This window comes from Amia ocellicauda, chromosome 6, assembly GCF_036373705.1.
Source record: "Amia ocellicauda isolate fAmiCal2 chromosome 6, fAmiCal2.hap1, whole genome shotgun sequence".
NCBI lineage: Eukaryota > Metazoa > Chordata > Actinopteri > Amiiformes > Amiidae > Amia > Amia ocellicauda.
In genome coordinates this window covers 17,905,161-17,923,333 of record NC_089855.1, presented here as the reverse complement: position 1 = coordinate 17,923,333, position 18,173 = coordinate 17,905,161, and the positions used below count along the sequence as shown (strand labels likewise).

The following is an 18,173-nucleotide window of genomic DNA, read 5'->3' as shown; positions in this document are numbered from 1 at the left end:
AATCAAACCTAGAAAAACTGGTGGTTTTTGTTTCCATCATTTACCCAAGAAGCTTAGATCTCTGCAGACCATCTTCAAATCTTTACAACCATCACCCATAGTAAAGGGAACAAAACTGTTTAGAATTAGTCAAAATAGATGCACAGCTATGTGTTTTCTCAATTGAATATGAGAGATGAGGTGAGGGATAGATGCTGGTCCTTCCTGGGGACATACTCTTTCATGTGAAGACCTGACATCTATCACTTGAAGGCTTAACCCTTCGCTAGTAATGGCAAAATAGTCCATCATAATAGTTATGTAGTGATACTGAATACATTTTTATGATTAACAATAATTTTAAAACTGGATAAAAGGTAGTACTTGAAAGCTTATAGGAGTTGTAGCAGTCTTGGTTTTCTGGAACCTGCTGTTGTGTGTGAACAGGGAGGATTCGATGATGGAGTATCTGAAGATTGCGCAGGACCTGGAGATGTACGGAGTGAACTACTTTGAAATCAAGAACAAGAAGGGAACAGAGCTCTGGCTGGGGGTTGACGCGCTCGGGCTCAACATTTATGAACACGAGGACAAGTAAGCCTTCCCGTCTCCGGTTTATTCTCGCCTTCGGTTACATAACCAAATATTGGGAAGCACACTCATGTAGTGCCTTTGAATCGCGTGAAAATATTGGAACAAGGTGGGAATGATCTTGTTGCGTACGTGCTCCCTGGATATGTCTATAAATCCCTGCTGATAATCTAGAAGCTGCTTAGAGGAGGATTAGCTTCATCAGGTTTGACATAACACACAATGACACTTTTCATATAATTTAAAGTTTTCCATATCAGGAAGGCTTTATTCTCAGATTTAACATGATGGACAATAGGTCATGTTTAAGAAAAACAAACCTAATGCAAAAAATACAGAACTAGTATCACACTGGCCTAGATGTCAGGCAGATTCCATGTAGAGATACTCTATTTCTGTGATATTGCTCAGCCTGTTGAAATTATGACCTACGGCTCCTGTGAGAAATGGGTCTCTGCTTGTCTGTGGGGGAATTCATTTCCTCTCTGTCCACCTGTATTAAAACTAACCCACACAACACAGCTCTCACGGCAGCAGTGTGTTCTATTGCCCTCTGCTGGAAGGTACCTGTTCGTTTGGAAGACGTGACAATTTTGAAGCATCAAAAGAGAGAGACTAGTTACTGAGTATTTTGTTTCTATTGAAAGTTTTTCTTTTTTTCCCCTCCCTCTTCTTTTGAACTGCTATTGGCATTTTCTAGGTTGACGCCAAAAATTGGCTTTCCTTGGAGTGAAATCCGAAACATTTCTTTCAATGACAAGAAGTTTGTCATCAAACCCATTGACAAAAAGGCTCCAGTAAGTAAACCACACAAAGGCACCCAAGGTTTCAAGTCTGCATGCTTCATTGATGTTGCTTCAGTATCCATGACTGTAATAGTGCTGTAGATTTAGTCTCCACCTGATACATACACATGCCACCCGGTCCTATCGTGAAAAAAAAAAAAAAGTACTTAAATGGAGCTAACCCAATTTCTCAATTAGACTCCCTTCTCACGACCTGTTAACTTAAAGAATAGCGATTTCAAAAATTAAGCTCCAGATCTTGCAAAATGAAACACCTGAGGGGTAGGGTCACTCTGTTTTGGGTTTTCAGAGGCTGATGGTTGTTCAGTCTGTGGTGCCAAATTCAATCACAAAGTCCTGTGTCTGCAGCATTTTGCTTCACAACACAAGTGGCATTTTGTTAAGAAATTACACACCGGTGACATGCACCGATGGATCTAGTGGCATGTGCGGGCCGAGTCGCAGCTAAATAATGTTTGCAGTGTAAGAGGTTCAATCTGTGTGGGTATGGTTGCGGACCGGGGAGATTTTCTGTTGAGAGAACCATCTGAAATTGAGGACAATGTGCATCATAATGCGGTGCAAGATTCAGGGTGTGGACTGGGTGTCCAGCATGCAATTTAATTAGCCAGGATTCCTGTAGGAGATAGATCTGTATGTGAGGAATCTGGCATCTGAGCCGGAAACTTTCACTGGTGAGAGCGCCCGCAGAACCACAACTTCCACAGCATTTGTTGTTCTTTGTATGGGTGCCATTTAAAAAAACTGTAAATGGTTTCCTGCTGTGTACCCGCTGAAATCTGATTTTCACTTTGGCCTGTGCCGAGGAACAGCCACAGCGCCAGATGGAGTTTAACTAGCTGTTTAATTTTGTAGCACTGCGTCTGAGGTGAAGGTGCAGTGCTCAAATTCATTTCCCTTCAGATTATGCACAAATTCTTAGCATGCCTGTATTGTGATGCCCGTTTGCTCTTGTGGTTACCCATTTTTCCAATGCAGTTGTTCAGTTAGGGTATTGCTTTATTGGCTTTTCAGAACCTCCAAGTACAGGATGAGAACAACTGCTTGGTGGTATTGTATAGTATATCTATGCTATGTTAAGAAAAAAAAAAAAATGGACCAGTAAATCTGAGCTTCCCATTTCTACTGAAGGACTTTGTGTTCTACGCCCCGCGATTACGGATAAACAAGCGTATCCTAGCCCTGTGCATGGGCAACCACGAGCTCTACATGAGGCGGAGGAAGCCTGACACCATTGAAGTGCAGCAGATGAAGGCCCAGGCCAGGGAAGAGAAGCACCAGAAACAGCTGGAGAGGTACAGTCCTTTTGCCGGTTTGGGCCCTAGATGTGAATCTAAAGAGGAAATTGCAGTTCCCTCACTCACAAACAAGAGACCACAAATGAGCTATACTTCATCTTCTCCTGGAGTATATTCTAAAGCTCTCTGGAGATGGTGTGTAAGCCAGGTCTGCTCTAGCAATCTGTAATGGAGACCTGTCAAATATAGCAAGAAGGATAACCCTCTGAATGGCAGTGTGAAATATGTTCCGATCCATCTTGCACAGGCTAGAGTGAAAGGGGTGCACAATTAACATAAAGCAGTTAGGATATATAGAATGAATAAGCCTTGACCCTCAGAAATTGTAATGAAGTGTAATTCATAATTAATTGCATCATAGACTTTCTAAAATATTTAAATATAGATTTTTTCTATAGTATAGATTGTTTCTATGCCCCCTGCTTAATTGCCCATTGTCTGAACAACAAATCAAGAGGAATCTGAAAATGCTACTGCTGAGTCAAACAGCAGAGGGCAGTGTGGCTTCAGCAACTGATATTTCCATCCCTTTATTAACCAGCAGATACAGGATCATCTAACGAGTTTTTCTGTTTACTGCACAGGTTCACAGACCGTCCCATTATGCGTTGGCTCATATGTGAATTCCTTTATTAAACCATAAATTTAAAGAATGTAAAAATGTTCTGACACCTTCAGCTTCCACACATGCCTCAACAATTCCCTTTACAACAGTGTACACATATGCAAATCCTTATGTCAGTACAGAAAAAACACTAGACAGATCAAACATTATATACGATTATATTTTGTTTATGAAGCCAAGATTTTGTGGGGTACTTTCCTCCCAAGACCCACCCTTCACCCAGCTATGCTGAAATTTAATTTTATTGGATGGATATAGACAGTCTATCACTGTCTGGTGTTTATGGGATCAGCGTGGGAGTGGAGAGCTCAGACAGGTGGGGGAAAGTCAATTTCTGTACTTGTTTCCTCAGAGCTGTTTTGTATTTCTCCTTTCAGGGCACAGCTAGAAAATGAGAAGAAGAGAAGGGAGCTGGCAGAGAAAGAGAAGGAAAGAATAGAGCGAGAGAAAGACGAGCTTATTGAGCGCCTCCGACAGATTGAAGAGCAAACGTTAAAGGCACAGAAAGGTAATTGTTCGTTGTTGGCCATTAAATGGTGCCCCCCCTCCAGACTACAGAACATGCTCTATATGGCCAGCACAGACACTAGCTGCCCCACAATGTTGTGCCAGTGTCCTCCTGCTTCCCTGGAGAGAACATCCTGATACGAGAGACAGCTCTGCCTGTACTCCTTACGCCCCAGTTTGAAAGGGACCTCCCTGTCACAGTCCGATGACTGTTCCACCTCTTCAAAGTTAACTGGGGGCTCGACAGAGTGAAAGCATGGCAGGGATACCAGGCTGTATCTTTTACAGAAAGTGTGCATGAGTGTAAATGCGTGTCATTTCTTTTTTTTTTTGCCGAGAATCGGGCAGAGTTTGCATGGTTTTGCCAGTGCTTCACTCCCTCTTGCCGTGGGCTGGCTGTGATGGAGATCACGTGTATTTTTTCTCTCTAGCACGTTCTACAAATGCCCCAACCATTGCCATTTAGATTTTTTTTTTTTTTTTTTTTTTTTAAAGCACTACTTTTTTCAGACTGGTGTTTTTAGGTTTAGTCATGTGATGATAAATGCTTAGTCATGGTCTAGTTTTATAAAATATATAAGATTCTACAAAAATATGTATCAAAGGCTCTACATTTGGGCTAAATTTGAAGTGTTATGCAAAACATTTTTGTGGTTCTGCTAATAAAAAGGAGTGACTCCGTGCCAGAATGGCCTCTTGGTGTTAGTTCTAATTAAATGTGTGATTGGTTTTAATCAAAAGACAATGATTCAAGCTGTCAGATATTAAGCAATGAAATATAAAAAGAGGTTGTCGTGCATTTTGATGAACTTTCACTTTTTTCTTACTTTATTGAGCATTTAAAAGATAATCAGGTTCTATTTTCTCTTAAGTGGAATGTCCACTTGATGAGTTCTGTTCTCAGGATTATAAAATTGATCTTTCCAGGGGACACTTTTCACAGTCTCCTTTCACAGTATTGAAGCCTGTGGGTATTTTCAAAAGACCAGCTTGTGATCGTGTTACTTTTGGTGTCAGATGTTGCTCAGTTCTGCGTGCCATGTTGTAGTCTTTGAACGAACTTGTTGTATTTTTTGAGGGTTTACTGAAAAATGTGCATTTGTCTCAGTTTCTTTTGCTGGATAAAAAGCATTGGTTCACAAATCTCAAATCCTCCCTCTGGCATTTCATCAGCCAGTTATCTTACCCTGGAAAGGGAAGTTTAGGCTAACTGTGTTCAATTGTGTTGCACAGAACTGTAGCCGTTTTAATGTTTAAAGACAGAATAACCCTCTGTAGGTAATTTGCGTATTAAAGAGAAATAAGGAGCCAGTTTAGAGGGAGAATGATGCATCGGTCTGTGCATTGTATCATTTGTCAGTTTGTTCACTTTCTAAAGATCATATTTTTCTTTATACTGTACATAAATACGTCTGACATTATGGGCTATCCGACATGGGTGAAATAAAGTAATAGATAAAGCTGAGTAGACAATAGAATTCAGTTTACATGTGAAATTGCGGATATACAGTACTGTGCAAAAGGTTTAGGCAGGTATGAAAAAATTCTTCTAGGTACACTTGCACACAGTTTTTGAAGGAACTCGGCAGGTAGGTTGGCCCAAACATCTTGGAGAACTAACCAGAGTTCTTCTGTGGATTTAGGCAGCCTTAGTTGCTTCTCTCTCCATGTAATCCTAGACAGACTCGATGATCAGGGCTCTGTGGGGGCCATACCATCACTTCCAGGACTGCTTGTTCTTCTTTACGCTGAAGATAGTTCTTAATGACTGTCGCTGTATGTTTTGGGTCGTTGTCATGCTGCAGATTAAATCTGGGGCCAATCAGATGCCTCCCTGATGGTATTGCATGATGGATAAGTATCTGCCTGTACTTCTCAGCATGGAGGAGACCATTCATTCTTACCAAATCCCCAACTCCATTTGCAGAAATGCAGCCCCAAACCTCCGGCATGCTTCACTGTTGCCTGCAGACACTCATTCATGTACCGCTCTCCAGCCCTTCGGTGACCAAACTGCCTTCTACTACAGCCAAATATTTCAAATTTTGACTCATCAGTCCAGAGCACCTGCTGCCATTTTTCTGCACCCCAGTTTCTATGTTTTCATGCATAGTTGAGTCGCTTGGCCTTGTTGCCACATCAGAGGTATGGCTTTTTGGTCGCAAGTCTTCCATGAAGGCCACTTCTGACCAGACTTCTCTGGACAGTAGATTGGTGTACCAGGGTCCCACTGTTTTCTGCCAGTTCTGAGCTGATGGCACTGCTGGACATCTTCCGATTGTGAGGGAAGTAAGCATGATGTGTCTTTCATCTGCTGCAGTAAGTTTCCTTGGCCGACCACTGTGTCTACTGTCCTCAATGTTGCCCGTTTCTTTGTGCTTCTTCAGAAGAGCTTGGACAGCACATCTGGAAACCCCTGTGTGCCTTGAACTTTCTGCCTGGGAGAGACCTTGCTGATGCAGTATAACTACCTTGTGTCTTGTTGCTGTGCTCAGCCTTGCCAAGGTGTGACTTTTGACAGTAAACTGTCAAAGCCTGTAAACCTTGTTAGCTGAGTTAGGCTGTTCCTCAGCCAGTTGTGTAAAGTTGAGTGACGGCCTTAAAAAGTTTTGCCAATTTACACCGTTCATCTCCAGCTACAAGCATTTTTTCTCTTTGCCTTACTAGATTAAAAAGAATAATAATAACAATCATGCCTTTGAAGTCTCTGACGGGTAAAATGTGGCATTAGGAAGAATAAGAATCCAGAAGTTTGTAAGTCTACGGCACTATTTAAATCCAGATTTAAATTATTTTATTTGGTGCAATAGTGGAGGGTGGAATTCACTGTCTGGTGTTGCTGGGATACTGTAGGGTGTCCAGCAGTGACGACTGCCCTCTGGTCTGCTGGCTATGCACAGTGAGTGGCCTTGCTCGTGTCTACTTAGCGAGTAGTAGAGTAGTAGTGCAATCTCCTCTTATTCCAACTTTTTGGTTATGTTTAGGGTGAGTGGTTAATCATTAGTCGTAGGGACGTATATTTTTGCAGTGAAATATATTTTGAATTGGCCAACCCATGTAACCGAGAAAATACCGAAGCTCAAAGTACAGCTTTATGCATGACATCAAGTTATAACGGCAGCTTCACCTTCAAGGAGTCTGCGCTGCTGCAGTAGCTTGCATTGCTAAGCAGGCCTGAACCACCACCTCCACTATCTAGCTTTATTTCTTGTTCTCTCCTCAAACCATTACACATCACAATGCACATCAATCTGAAACTTCCTTTAGATGTATCCGCAAAGTGCACGAGCAGTCCCTATGATAGAGCGAGTTCTTGCATTTGAAGCTGTAGTTGAGTGGTTTTGTATGCTGAATGTGTATTACAGCACTGTATCTGTGGAGATAAACATAGCCCACACCTTTGAGGTTTGTGTAGATTAATTATTGAGAATAATAATCGAGGCATCTGAAATAACTGATACAGAACTAAAACAGTTTGCCAGTTATCATCTTGGGTTGCTTTAGATTTTTATAACTTTTTTTCCCCCCAATGTTTTTATATATATATTTTTTTTTACTAAACTGGAACTTTTGTTTTTCTTAGGGCTGCTACCAACACCAGGTAAACATTCTTGGCAATAATTGCATTTCTCAAAATACTTCTCTAGAAGCCCTTAAAAAGTCTGTTTCTCCCCCCACCTCCCCCCCATCAAAAGTGTTAATCGTGTATGTTATGTCAGTTGCCTTGTTTATTTCCAAATCGTGTTTGCTTGTTTTTTTCACATTATGGAACTTGGGCTTTTAATATAGAAAAGTGTTTTGTAGTGGCATCTTATGTGGTTATGCATTCGTTAAATAGTTCTAAATAGTCCCAACATCCCCTCCCCAACATCATCACTGGTCAGCACAAACTGAAGTTAAATTTGACTATTACTATATAGCTTAAACCTGATATCTAGAATGTCCTAAGACTAAACCTGACACAGGATGTCAAAGCCATTGAGGAGACTTTTGATATAAATGTCAGTTTTGGCTGGTGGGAGCAGTTTAGATCTGTGTAGCCATAAAACCTTTACATTTCTCAAAGTGATGTTTCTTCCCTCTACTTCCACCCCTTCCATTTTCCCGATAACAAGTCATCAGTCTTCGCATCCACATTCATTCAGGGATGTGTACAGCGATCCACAGTTGTGTATGTGTCCACTGTGTGGGTGTGTGTATATATGTGTGTGCACCCTGCATTAGAAACTATCAACAGCATCAAGTGAGAGGGTGTTGGGTGTTCTTGAGCTGAACTTGGAGTATGTAAGCATGGGTTTCAAGGAAGCCTTCACAGATGGGTTGAGCCACAGAGGCGGAGCGAAGTGTTGAGGAGTGGATGTAGTCAGGCACAGGCACACTGGGTGAGGAGAAGCTATTGAGACTTAGCCGCCTTCACCTGGACGTTCTGGTTTGTTTTCATTAGATCTTTAATGTAACACATGCGGTTATATCGCCAAATGTAACCACTGATTAGAAGGATGCATTGTAGTCTAAACTGAGAAAACAGATCAACACTTACAGGAGTCGCAGTTACTACACCCAGGGAGGTGGGTGCATATTGGCCACCCGTCTGTCATGGCCTCCCCAAAGCAGAAGGTAAATAAGGGCAGGGTAGGCTCATCTGCGTCACGATGCCTCTTCATGCTGTTTGTGCACACTAAAGCATGACACACTCGCACTGCGTCAGTGTGGACTTCCTAGAACAATCCATTTTATGTCTCGCTATATGAAATTGTGTTGTGGTCTCTGTGTCTTGAAACGCATCCTGTTATCTTACTGATTAAAAAGCCTGAAATGAGTCATGTTCCCAGTCAGCAGCAGTTCTGTCATAGGTTTTAAAATAGTAGATTGGAATAAAGTAACCCTGAAGATTTAGTTATTAGTTAATTTTCATGGCACCTTAATGGATTTATAAAAGGTTTGTATTTCATAATTGGATTCATGGTCAGGTCTACTCATGCACTGTCAGTAATAATTTTCCAGAATGTATTGTGAATATTATATTTGTAATAAATATGCCATCTATAAATCACATTATACATTTTCAAAAAATAATCTGGAGAGGCACTGATACAGATCCTGCTGTCAGGGTATTGCCTTCTGTATTCATTTTATTTCAGTGTTTTGAAAGTATAGAAAGAACTCTGAAATGTGCTCAAATGTTATGTCATATATAGGCATAATCCAGTGGTTTTTAAACCGTGGTTGTTTTTCATCTCTGCTGTACTGTTGAGGAAAAGCAGCATTACCCCCACAGAAAACAAAACTGTTCTTGGAGGAGAATTTGTTTCCAAGTACAGTTTGAATGTTGAGGCCAGGTTTTTTTGTATTTTTTAAACCCAGGAGAAATACATTCACTGATATAGGGCTGTTGTTTCTGTAGTTATTGCCTTAAAGTATGACATAATTCCTTCAGTATTCATATGTGACAGAATAATGCAGGAAGATGTTACGGTTTGTTTTCCAGTGTCTTTGGAGTTAACAAGTGTGGTGTGCTTTGCCAATACGAACATCTGGATTGTTTTGTTTTGTGATGCATTATGATGGATTAGCATGCCTTTGTTTTTTTGTTGTTGTTTTTTTTACATTACATACAGTACACCTACTATCAGGTGTCTCAATTTATTAGAACTTTCCATGTCTTTATTGGCAGTAGAGAATTTGGAATTAACGCAGGAATTAAAGTGACGATTGTGTCGTCCCTCTTGGCTCAAGAACCTAGAATGGACTGATGCTTCAAATCATTGAGTCTTAGGATTGAAAACCATAAATATCTGCAACATGTGCAAGACTATTCTGCATATTTCAAATATGGAGAGAGGAAAAAAAAGGTTCTCCGTAAGTCTTGGATATCGAACACATCTGGTGATGCAGGTTCAGCTTTCCAGGGGAGCATTCTTACAGTAATAGTGTAACCACTGGTGGTTGTTGTGTTAACATGTGCCTTTTACAAAGGGCATTGATAATTATTAGTAGAAAATTAGTTTTTGTTTTACCAGTGGTTTGAGGAAGAATCTGGGTCCAGAACGTCACTGCAGCTTCTGCTTTAACGTTCTACAACAGGATTTTACTCGATGAGAAACAGTGCAGCTGGTGTATTTTATTAGGCAAATTGCACTTCAGGTTTTGCACTAACTGGCCCATTCAGGAAAGTTTTTCATTCATAATAACATTGCCCTTTTACATGTGTGTGTATTCTGTTAGTAAAGACACGTGTGATCTTTGACTTACGGGATTCATTTAAAAAAAAAAAAAAAGAAAAAGTGTTGCAGATTTCTGTCACCCTGAGTGTGATTTTAAAGGCCAGAAGATCAACACCCTCTGACCCCACCCTCTGACCCCCCCTGTCCATGCCATTGTGCTGTGGGTAGGCCTGATGCCCGGCTGTGGGAGTCTAACAGTCTGTGTCTGTGTGCCACAGAGCTGGAGGAACAGACCCGGCGGGCCCTGGAGCTGGACCAGGAGCGGAAACGGGCCAAGGAGGAGGCAGAGCGGCTGGAGAGGGAGCGCCATGCGGCAGAGGAGGCCAAGGCTGCCCTGGCCAAGCAGGCCGCAGACCAGATGAAAAATCAGGAGCAGCTGGTGAGTGTAGCACACCGCTTAGACAGTGGTTGGGCATGTCTGTAAAGTGTCTGTCCCAGGCCGATGAACAAGCTACACCTGTCAGAAGAGCATTTCTAGCCTTCAGGGCATTTCTAATCCTGCCCTTGTCTGTCTTTCATGTTTTGTCATTTTGCTTGACGAGAAATGTACACATTAGTTTGACAGATGAATTTGTAAGGAGTCTCCAATGTATAAGTACAGATAATTAGACCATTGAAGTAAATTAAAGAATCCACACACTCAACCCTCGTGTCCTGTGCTCAGTTACATGGAAATAAAGGCAAAACATTTAAGGGAACTTTGAAAAATGTATAACTTTTAATCTTATTGAGTACATCCTTTATTATTAGCATTTTATTTATTGATTGAAATGCTTCTCTGAATAAGTGTTTTGTCTGTTTTTTGCGCAGGCGGCTGAACTTGGTGAATTTACTGCCAAAATCGCACTACTGGAGGAGGCCAAGAGGAAAAAGGAGGAGGAAGCTTCAGAGTGGCAACACAAAGTAAAGCATTTCATTGATACAGTTGTATCTAACCAGTCACAAATTCTCTTTTTATCACAATCTTTAATAAATGTACAAAACCATTTATAAGAAGAAAATATCATTTGAAAACGACTAACATGTTCTGCTAGAGAGCATAAAAGTCTCTCCTGTTGAATTGCAAATTTCTGTGACCTGCAAACAAACAGGCCAGCTTTAATTTGAGGACCAGACTGTGTGCTGACCTGTCCTTCCTTCCTTCCCCTGTCTTGGCAGGCGATATCGGCACAGGAAGACCTGGAGAAGACCAAGGAGGAGCTGAAGACGGTGATGAGCGCACCTCCGCCCCCGCCCTCGCCGCCTCCTCCCCCGCCCCCCCCAGTGGTGGCACCGGTGGAGAACGAGCACGACGAGCAGGATGAGAACAGCGCGGAGGCCAGCGCCGAGCTCTCCAACGAGGGCGTCACCAACCACCGCAGCGAGGAGGAGCGTCTCACCGAAGCGCAGAAGAATGAGCGCGTCAAGAAGCAGCTGCAGGTCAGTGTGGCTCCTCCCACACCGGGGAACTGAACACGTTCTACTGACGCAGTTAGTTTCTCAACTGATTTATGGTGGCTCTCTACTGCTGTCTGCATCGTTAAACTCAGTCAAAACCCTGTAGATGATCCCTTTTTCTGCCATTTCAGTTAGGCAGTTAATTCAATATAATCATGTCTAGCTAGCCATATTCAAAAGTGTGATGTATGTATAGAGCTGGAGTTCTGCTGAGGTCAAGGTTAGTTATGAATGATGAATTATTTTCTAACCCACCTCGTCTCCCCCCCACTCTCAGGCTCTGAGCTCGGAGCTGGCGCAGGCCCGAGACGACACCAAGAAGACGCAGAACGATGTCCTTCACGCAGAGAACGTCAAAGCGGGCCGAGACAAATACAAAACCCTGCGGCAGATCCGACAAGGCAACACCAAGCAGCGCATTGACGAGTTTGAGTCCATGTGAGGGTGGGCAGAGGGGCGGTGGCGAGAGCCCCCTTTGCCGATTTTTTTTTTTTTTTTTTTTTTTTGGTTTCTGTGTACAGCTGAAATGCCAGCAGAGAGGCTAAAGGGCACAGCTGTCACCTTGACTTGCCAAAGCTCTGTCCTGGTACCGCTCCTTTGGTAGGGACTACAAATTGAGCTGTTGTACGCATTGAATACAACCCAAAGGGTGGGATTCACACAATTTGCAGCAAGCAACACATCTTTATCATATAAACGTTATTAGTATCACAAGGATGATTTAATGCTTGCATGTCTGATTTATAAAATTAAAAAAGAAAACAAAAAAAGTGCGTTGATAGCTTTGTCGCTGGCAAACTGTATGTCAAGCTTTAAAATCCTTCTTATTTAGTCTCTTGTTTGATCTCTCTGTTCCAGTTGTTCAGTGTCAAGTTCCATCACAGATTGTGTTGAATGCACAAGACATGTTCTTATATGCCTGAAATGGGATTGCCAGCTGTGGAATAGCAAGCTACACCCCCTTTTCTCTTTTTTCTTTTATCTTTTACTGCATATATATATAACAATCAGGAGAGGAGCGTAAACATACAGAGTGAAGAAGAATGAGAATTTGAAGTACATGGCAATTATGGAACTTTAAGGAACATTGTGTTGTTTTTCCAAGATGATATTTTGCTCAGATAGTTTTTTCTTCAAGGCTTCACACAGACAAGTACATGAGATCGATATCCTTCCATTTCCTCTGCAGCTTTTGCACCCAAGATAGCTACAACAAAAGCATTTGCTGATCACAATATCCTTGTGGCAGTTTCCTTGGTGATGCCAAACCAAGGTGTGCATGTGCTTCTAGATGATGCAGAGAACCATCTGACGGATGAAGTCGAGAAACCTATTTTCAGGTGCATAAATGTTCTGAAATTGTCCACGTTGTATGAACACAAGCTGAGTATATTGATGCTTCTTACCAAATCTGGTAAAGATGTAAACACATGTGAGAGATGAATAATTGGGTGACTGTGCTAGTTGAGTGATTCGAGATAATATGAATTTTGGAGTTTCAGAAAAAGCCCTACACTAGCTATTTATAACCCACATCCCATGATACAGCTATGTAGACAGCTGCTATTTTGGTATCATTTAACATACATCATATATAAAAACAAAATACTACCACAACAAGTTTCTACCTTCAGCAACAGACTGTAGAATCACCATTCGTATTGCCTCAGTGTTTCATGTCCAGTCATCATAGATGGTTTTCTTTGCCTGCCGGCGCACAAAGGTCTAGGATGCAGACTGATGTTCTTTTGATCCATTCGGTGGCAAAGGGAACTCGGTGTCGAACAGAAGCCTGTCTGGGACACTGAGGTAGTGCTCTCCCTGGCAGTAGACTGCGCAGACAGGCTTGTGTCTTCTGGTTGTGTTCCAAGTGGTTTCACAAAGCTGTTGTGGCTAATCTTCTAGGCCTTTCTGGCTGGAGAGCATATGAAAACATCAGTCCTCAACTGGGGGACAGCTCACTACCTCACTACTATGAAAATGATGATTGGCCAGTCAAACACTCTTCACGAGAACCCCTGACTTTCTGCACTCTGAGTGGTTTAGCCGAGAATGTTTACATGCGTCTTGGGTTTGTGTGCTGACATCTGCTTGTGGTGCGTAGGCGTCGATTATGACTGTGGCTTCACTAACCACAACTGATGTGTGATAATTCCCCATCGAATACGACTGTTTGTGCATGTGGCACTGTTCCCGTTTCTGCAAGTCAGAGGAGTATTAATGCGAATGCAACGTGTGGATTCCAACGTCCGTGTCTGTGTCCAGGGCAACTAAATGTAATGAAGATTTTTGTAATGCCCCCATTTTTAGCTTTCTGCCTTCAGTTTGTATCCTCTTGTACTTCTTTCCTCATGATTTCCCACTATTGCTGTTTTTCTCTTGTAGATTTCCACTTTTTTTTTTTTTTTAAGATTGTTAAACGCATCCTTATTTGCTCTCTATTCATTATAGTGAAGCCCTACAGACTAAGATGTGACTTCTTTCCCAGCTCTGAACCCCAGGAAACAACTTCCTACATGATGCCTTAACACAGGCAACAAATTGGTCTGCCTGCAGGATTTGCTCAAATTAAAAAAATGCGTAAATAAGCGGCAAAGAGTTTTGATTAGATCACAGATGAGAATGCAAATACTTGCCAGTGTGCAGATCAGACATGAAAACTGCCTGCTTGGCAAAGTGTTTACAGCCTTCTGCCAGTTGGTGTTTAGAGGGCGATTGGTCCATAAAATCAGTTGAGTTGATTGCGGATTTGATTAACATCTGCTCTATCACTAAATCTGTTTGTCTAGAGTCCTCTCTGCATCTTTATTCAAATTGTTGTATTTGAACTGCCAGTCGAGCAGAGGCTGTTTATTTTGAGGGTTTGCCAGGCGCCCACTGCAGTATATAATGCTCCAACACGTATTTATGGTCTCTACCTGCCCTCTGTGAGGATGGGCATAGTTTTGTGATGACAGGGGGGTATAGTGCACAATAAACAATAAATTGGTAACAGTTGTGATGATCTGCAGGTGAAACACTATTATCAATTAATATAGACACACACTCTCCAAGATTTCCTGATTTGAACCATGTTTTTTCTTTAAAAGTCATAGCAGACTTGTATTAGTACTGTTGTCGTAAGATTAGTGTAATATTGTGTAATATATCAAAGAGATCACTATCAGTCCACAGTTGTTGCATAAATTCTACATTTAATTAAATCGATAGTCTGTAGAAGGTAATAACATTTTCTTCTGCCAAACCTGTAACATGTAAACACCCTGCATGTTAGGACAGCAGTACATTAACGTAGCTTTAAGATTTTATCACAACGGTTTCTGTTATCTGTACTTAGAGACAAACCATCAGAGTTATGATTTGAGCAGAGCTTTGCAGATCGTGGTCGATCTAAACATTTCCAGTGTGTTCAGGTACCGGAAAGGGGTGTAGAGATCTATGTTTCACGTTGACATCTGTATTTTATGCAACTCCCTCTTTTGTGGCATTTGCTGTTTTCAATGCTCGTTTCGCTACTACTCTAATTTTCTTGTCCATTCCTTTATTGCAGATTAAAATGCTGCAGTTTTCCTAGAAAGTGACCTGCCTTCTCAGGGTCTAGTTTCTCTTTTTCTAGTGATGTTTGAAAAGTGATGTTCAGTTTCAGCAGTGTTAAAGGGTAATGAAAATCCAAACAAAAATGCAACAGAAACCAATAACTGAACAGATTAACAGTGTGACATTGTGATGAGAATTTGCAGATCTTCACGATACAGATGTGCCCTTGTGATGCTGCAATAGAAGGGACAATTTACAAGGCATGTCTGACCGTTGAATACTTTTGTTGTGAAGTCACCTGTAGATTTCATCTCAAAATGCCCATTGCCTCTCTGCTGGTTGTTCAGCATAATTGGTATTATGGACTTGCAGGTCTGCAACCATCAATATTTTTGAAATTGCCATTTATTGTGAAGCATCTTCATGCACAGTAGGTTCAAGGTACTCATTTTATTTTATTTGCCTCTCCAAAGAACAGCATTTTGATTCACATTTTTCTTCTGTACTTGCAAAAGAAATTGCAGTATTTTGATGATTTTGTTTGACGCTACATAAGTTTGCTGGGTAACCTATTCCTGCAGTGCTTTATGGAGTCAGTGGTCAGGGTTTGAGCGCGATTATTAGTTACTCCAGGAAAACATTAGAGTTTATATTTGCCATAGCAAGTAAAAATACTGTGCTTCCACTTTTTTTTTTTTTTTTTTTTTCTTTTCTCCTGAAATATTTGCACTAACATTGATGCATAAATAAAAGAATCAGTGTTGGAACCAGTTATCATGTTTGCTGTTCATATACACATATATTACATAGTTAATATCTGAATGGATCTAATCCATTAATATTGATTGTGTGAATGATTTTCTAAGCAAGCAGGGAAAGTATTTTCTCATGTATATCTTTTTTCTTATTTCTTTGGTTATTGGGGGAGGGGTTGTTAAAGGCAATACAGAGCACTAAATAGTTTTAATTTGAAAATGCTTCATTTACCCCCCCACACACACATTTTGAATAATTGTGTTGTACAATCAGACATAACTATTTTGAACAACATCCATTGGTTAACAATAAAGACATCAAATTGATTTGTTTCTTTCATTTATAAGTTTCAGTGGTGCATGTCTTCTGTCAGCCGCTTGCCAGGTCTTGCCCCCCCACACACAGGCTGAGCGAGGGGGATGTGGACAGAGACGTCTGCAGTGCATGTTTTGCTTTGAGGCAGATGAAAGTGGATGGTCCAGTCCCAAAGCTGGTGTCATGTGATCAGAACCAACAAAGCTGAGCTTTGGAGAAGTTGATCTGCAACCCTGGCAGGCAGGATTATTGTAGAAGATGAACCATCTGTGTTTGTGGATCTGTGACTGAGGGAGCCCTGTCCTGCAGGTACTGTTTGGAGGGGGAGGGGGGGGTCAGACGCGCAGCCAGGGACTCCTCTGTCTTGGAAAGCAGCAACGGTTACATGAGCAGCTGTTCAGCCTCTTCCTCATTATGTGTCTGAGCTTGCATGTGTTTCACAGCCAGTACTGCAGTGTAGCAGTCCATATCTAAACCAGTAATCTGCCTGCACCGAGTATGGTATTTTCTGGGCAAAAATAACCAGGTCCAGACTTGTGCCAATGATGATCAAACAAAAGGGTTAGTGTTGAGGGCAGGGGGGACTCCAGATGCTAATATTTTCTTGGCATTATTTGTTTTATTGCTGCTCTCTACCACTAACCGGTGTCAGGAACATCATTAAAACATGGAGCCTTTGACTTCCTGGTCATCAGTTTGCTGTTTTATCATGGCATTTCAGAAAGCATTAATGTCGTCTGCCATGTTGCAGATGGAAGTGTTTGAAGACCCCTGTGGGAAATTAAACTGGTAGGTGCTGCTCAGCTGACTGAAGGATTTTATTATATGTCTGACATCAGTTTACATTAGCATACAGGCAAGCACATCAATTACATGCACAACACATTGTCAGGTTCTAATAAAAGTTGGCTTTACGATGCGAATGGACTGGTTTGTGTGAGAGTGGTCGGTCTCACCAGCCAGGCTGAGGTGCTCCAGAAAGCCTTCTCTGTGGAATGTGTTCTATCCGTGACCTTTGACCTTTATGGTTGTGGGCTGGCACACCCAGTGCTGGAGGGCCAACACTGCAGCAGGGTGTGTCGGTCTGTTTAAAACCACACCTTTTTAATGGATTCGGTCAATTCAGCTGATAATTGTTTGAATGATGCAATTGAGTGCCAAGGTAAAGGTTAGGTTCCTCGAACTAGGGAGTTGCCTGCCCGGATTATAGTGCTTCTGTCTGTGTACGTCCTGGAGTTTCTCTATCCCTTCGGAAGCATCGTCTTGAATAAAGTGTTTATTCTTCCAAAGGAATACCCTTTCCTGTCGTGCATTTCGATTTTTGCAGTAATGGGAAAACAAATACTGATTTACAGTCGCCTCCAAAATGATTAGTGGCTAAATATTATTCAGCCTTAGATTTGTGAATGCGATTGTTTTTCTCTTGTGATTTTGTTTATCATGTCATATCAAACTCAAATTTGAGAAAAGTGGATCTTTATAGAACCACCGGCACATTTACATATGCTTTTATAATTGGTGTAAACTGAGTTTGTTGTCTGTAGGTTCGTTTTTGTGTATTCAAAGTAATTATACACATCCATTGTCAAGTGGATTCTTTCTCGTAAAAAATTATCCCTATAGTGTCTTTGATCCCTATCTTGTGGCACAGTACATTTCATAACTATTTGTATAAAATATCTTATTCATGTTTAATGTGTGGCGCAGGTCTGCCCCCAGATGCAAATACCTCTAAAAGGAATATCTCTGGTCCAATTTGCATGAATAAACGTGCCATGGGGAACTTGTTCGTCTTTTGCAGATAAGTAATGCAGAGACTGCTTCCTGCTATTTCCTGGCAACATTACTTAGTCTAGCAGCACATTGAGACTGTAACTGTAACATTAATTCAGCCCACAGGCTGTAACTGCAATCCCCGACTCTGAGTGAGAGCCATGGATGCCATATTCCTGCGCAGCAATCACAGTTCTGTGGAAGTCCAGCACACTCACACTAGCGAAAAACACACTTGCTTAATACTTTAGGGAAATTTAACTTGAAACCTGTGACTGGTTTGTAGTGCTAAATACACCAGTTTAAGAATTTTTCATTTGTAATT

General features: G+C 41.5%; 1 protein-coding gene across 4 annotated transcripts in view; it reads left to right on the top strand.

The window, feature by feature from the left end:
* LOC136751125 (radixin) overlaps positions 1-16,086 on the top strand; it is a 38,868-nt gene extending 22,782 nt beyond the window's left edge. For all 4 annotated transcript variants that reach the window (XM_066706459.1, XM_066706461.1, XM_066706462.1 and 1 more), the window contains 8 exons: positions 427-573; positions 1,271-1,367; positions 2,508-2,671; positions 3,677-3,807; positions 10,249-10,409; positions 10,841-10,933; positions 11,189-11,449; positions 11,745-16,086. In XM_066706459.1, the coding sequence (XP_066562556.1) occupies positions 427-573; positions 1,271-1,367; positions 2,508-2,671; positions 3,677-3,807; positions 10,249-10,409; positions 10,841-10,933; positions 11,189-11,449; positions 11,745-11,909 (1,219 nt within the window). In that variant the 3' untranslated portion in view covers positions 11,910-16,086. The remainder of the gene's footprint in view (positions 1-426; positions 574-1,270; positions 1,368-2,507; positions 2,672-3,676; positions 3,808-10,248; positions 10,410-10,840; positions 10,934-11,188; positions 11,450-11,744) is intronic.
* The last annotated feature ends 2,087 nt before the right edge of the window (positions 16,087-18,173 follow it).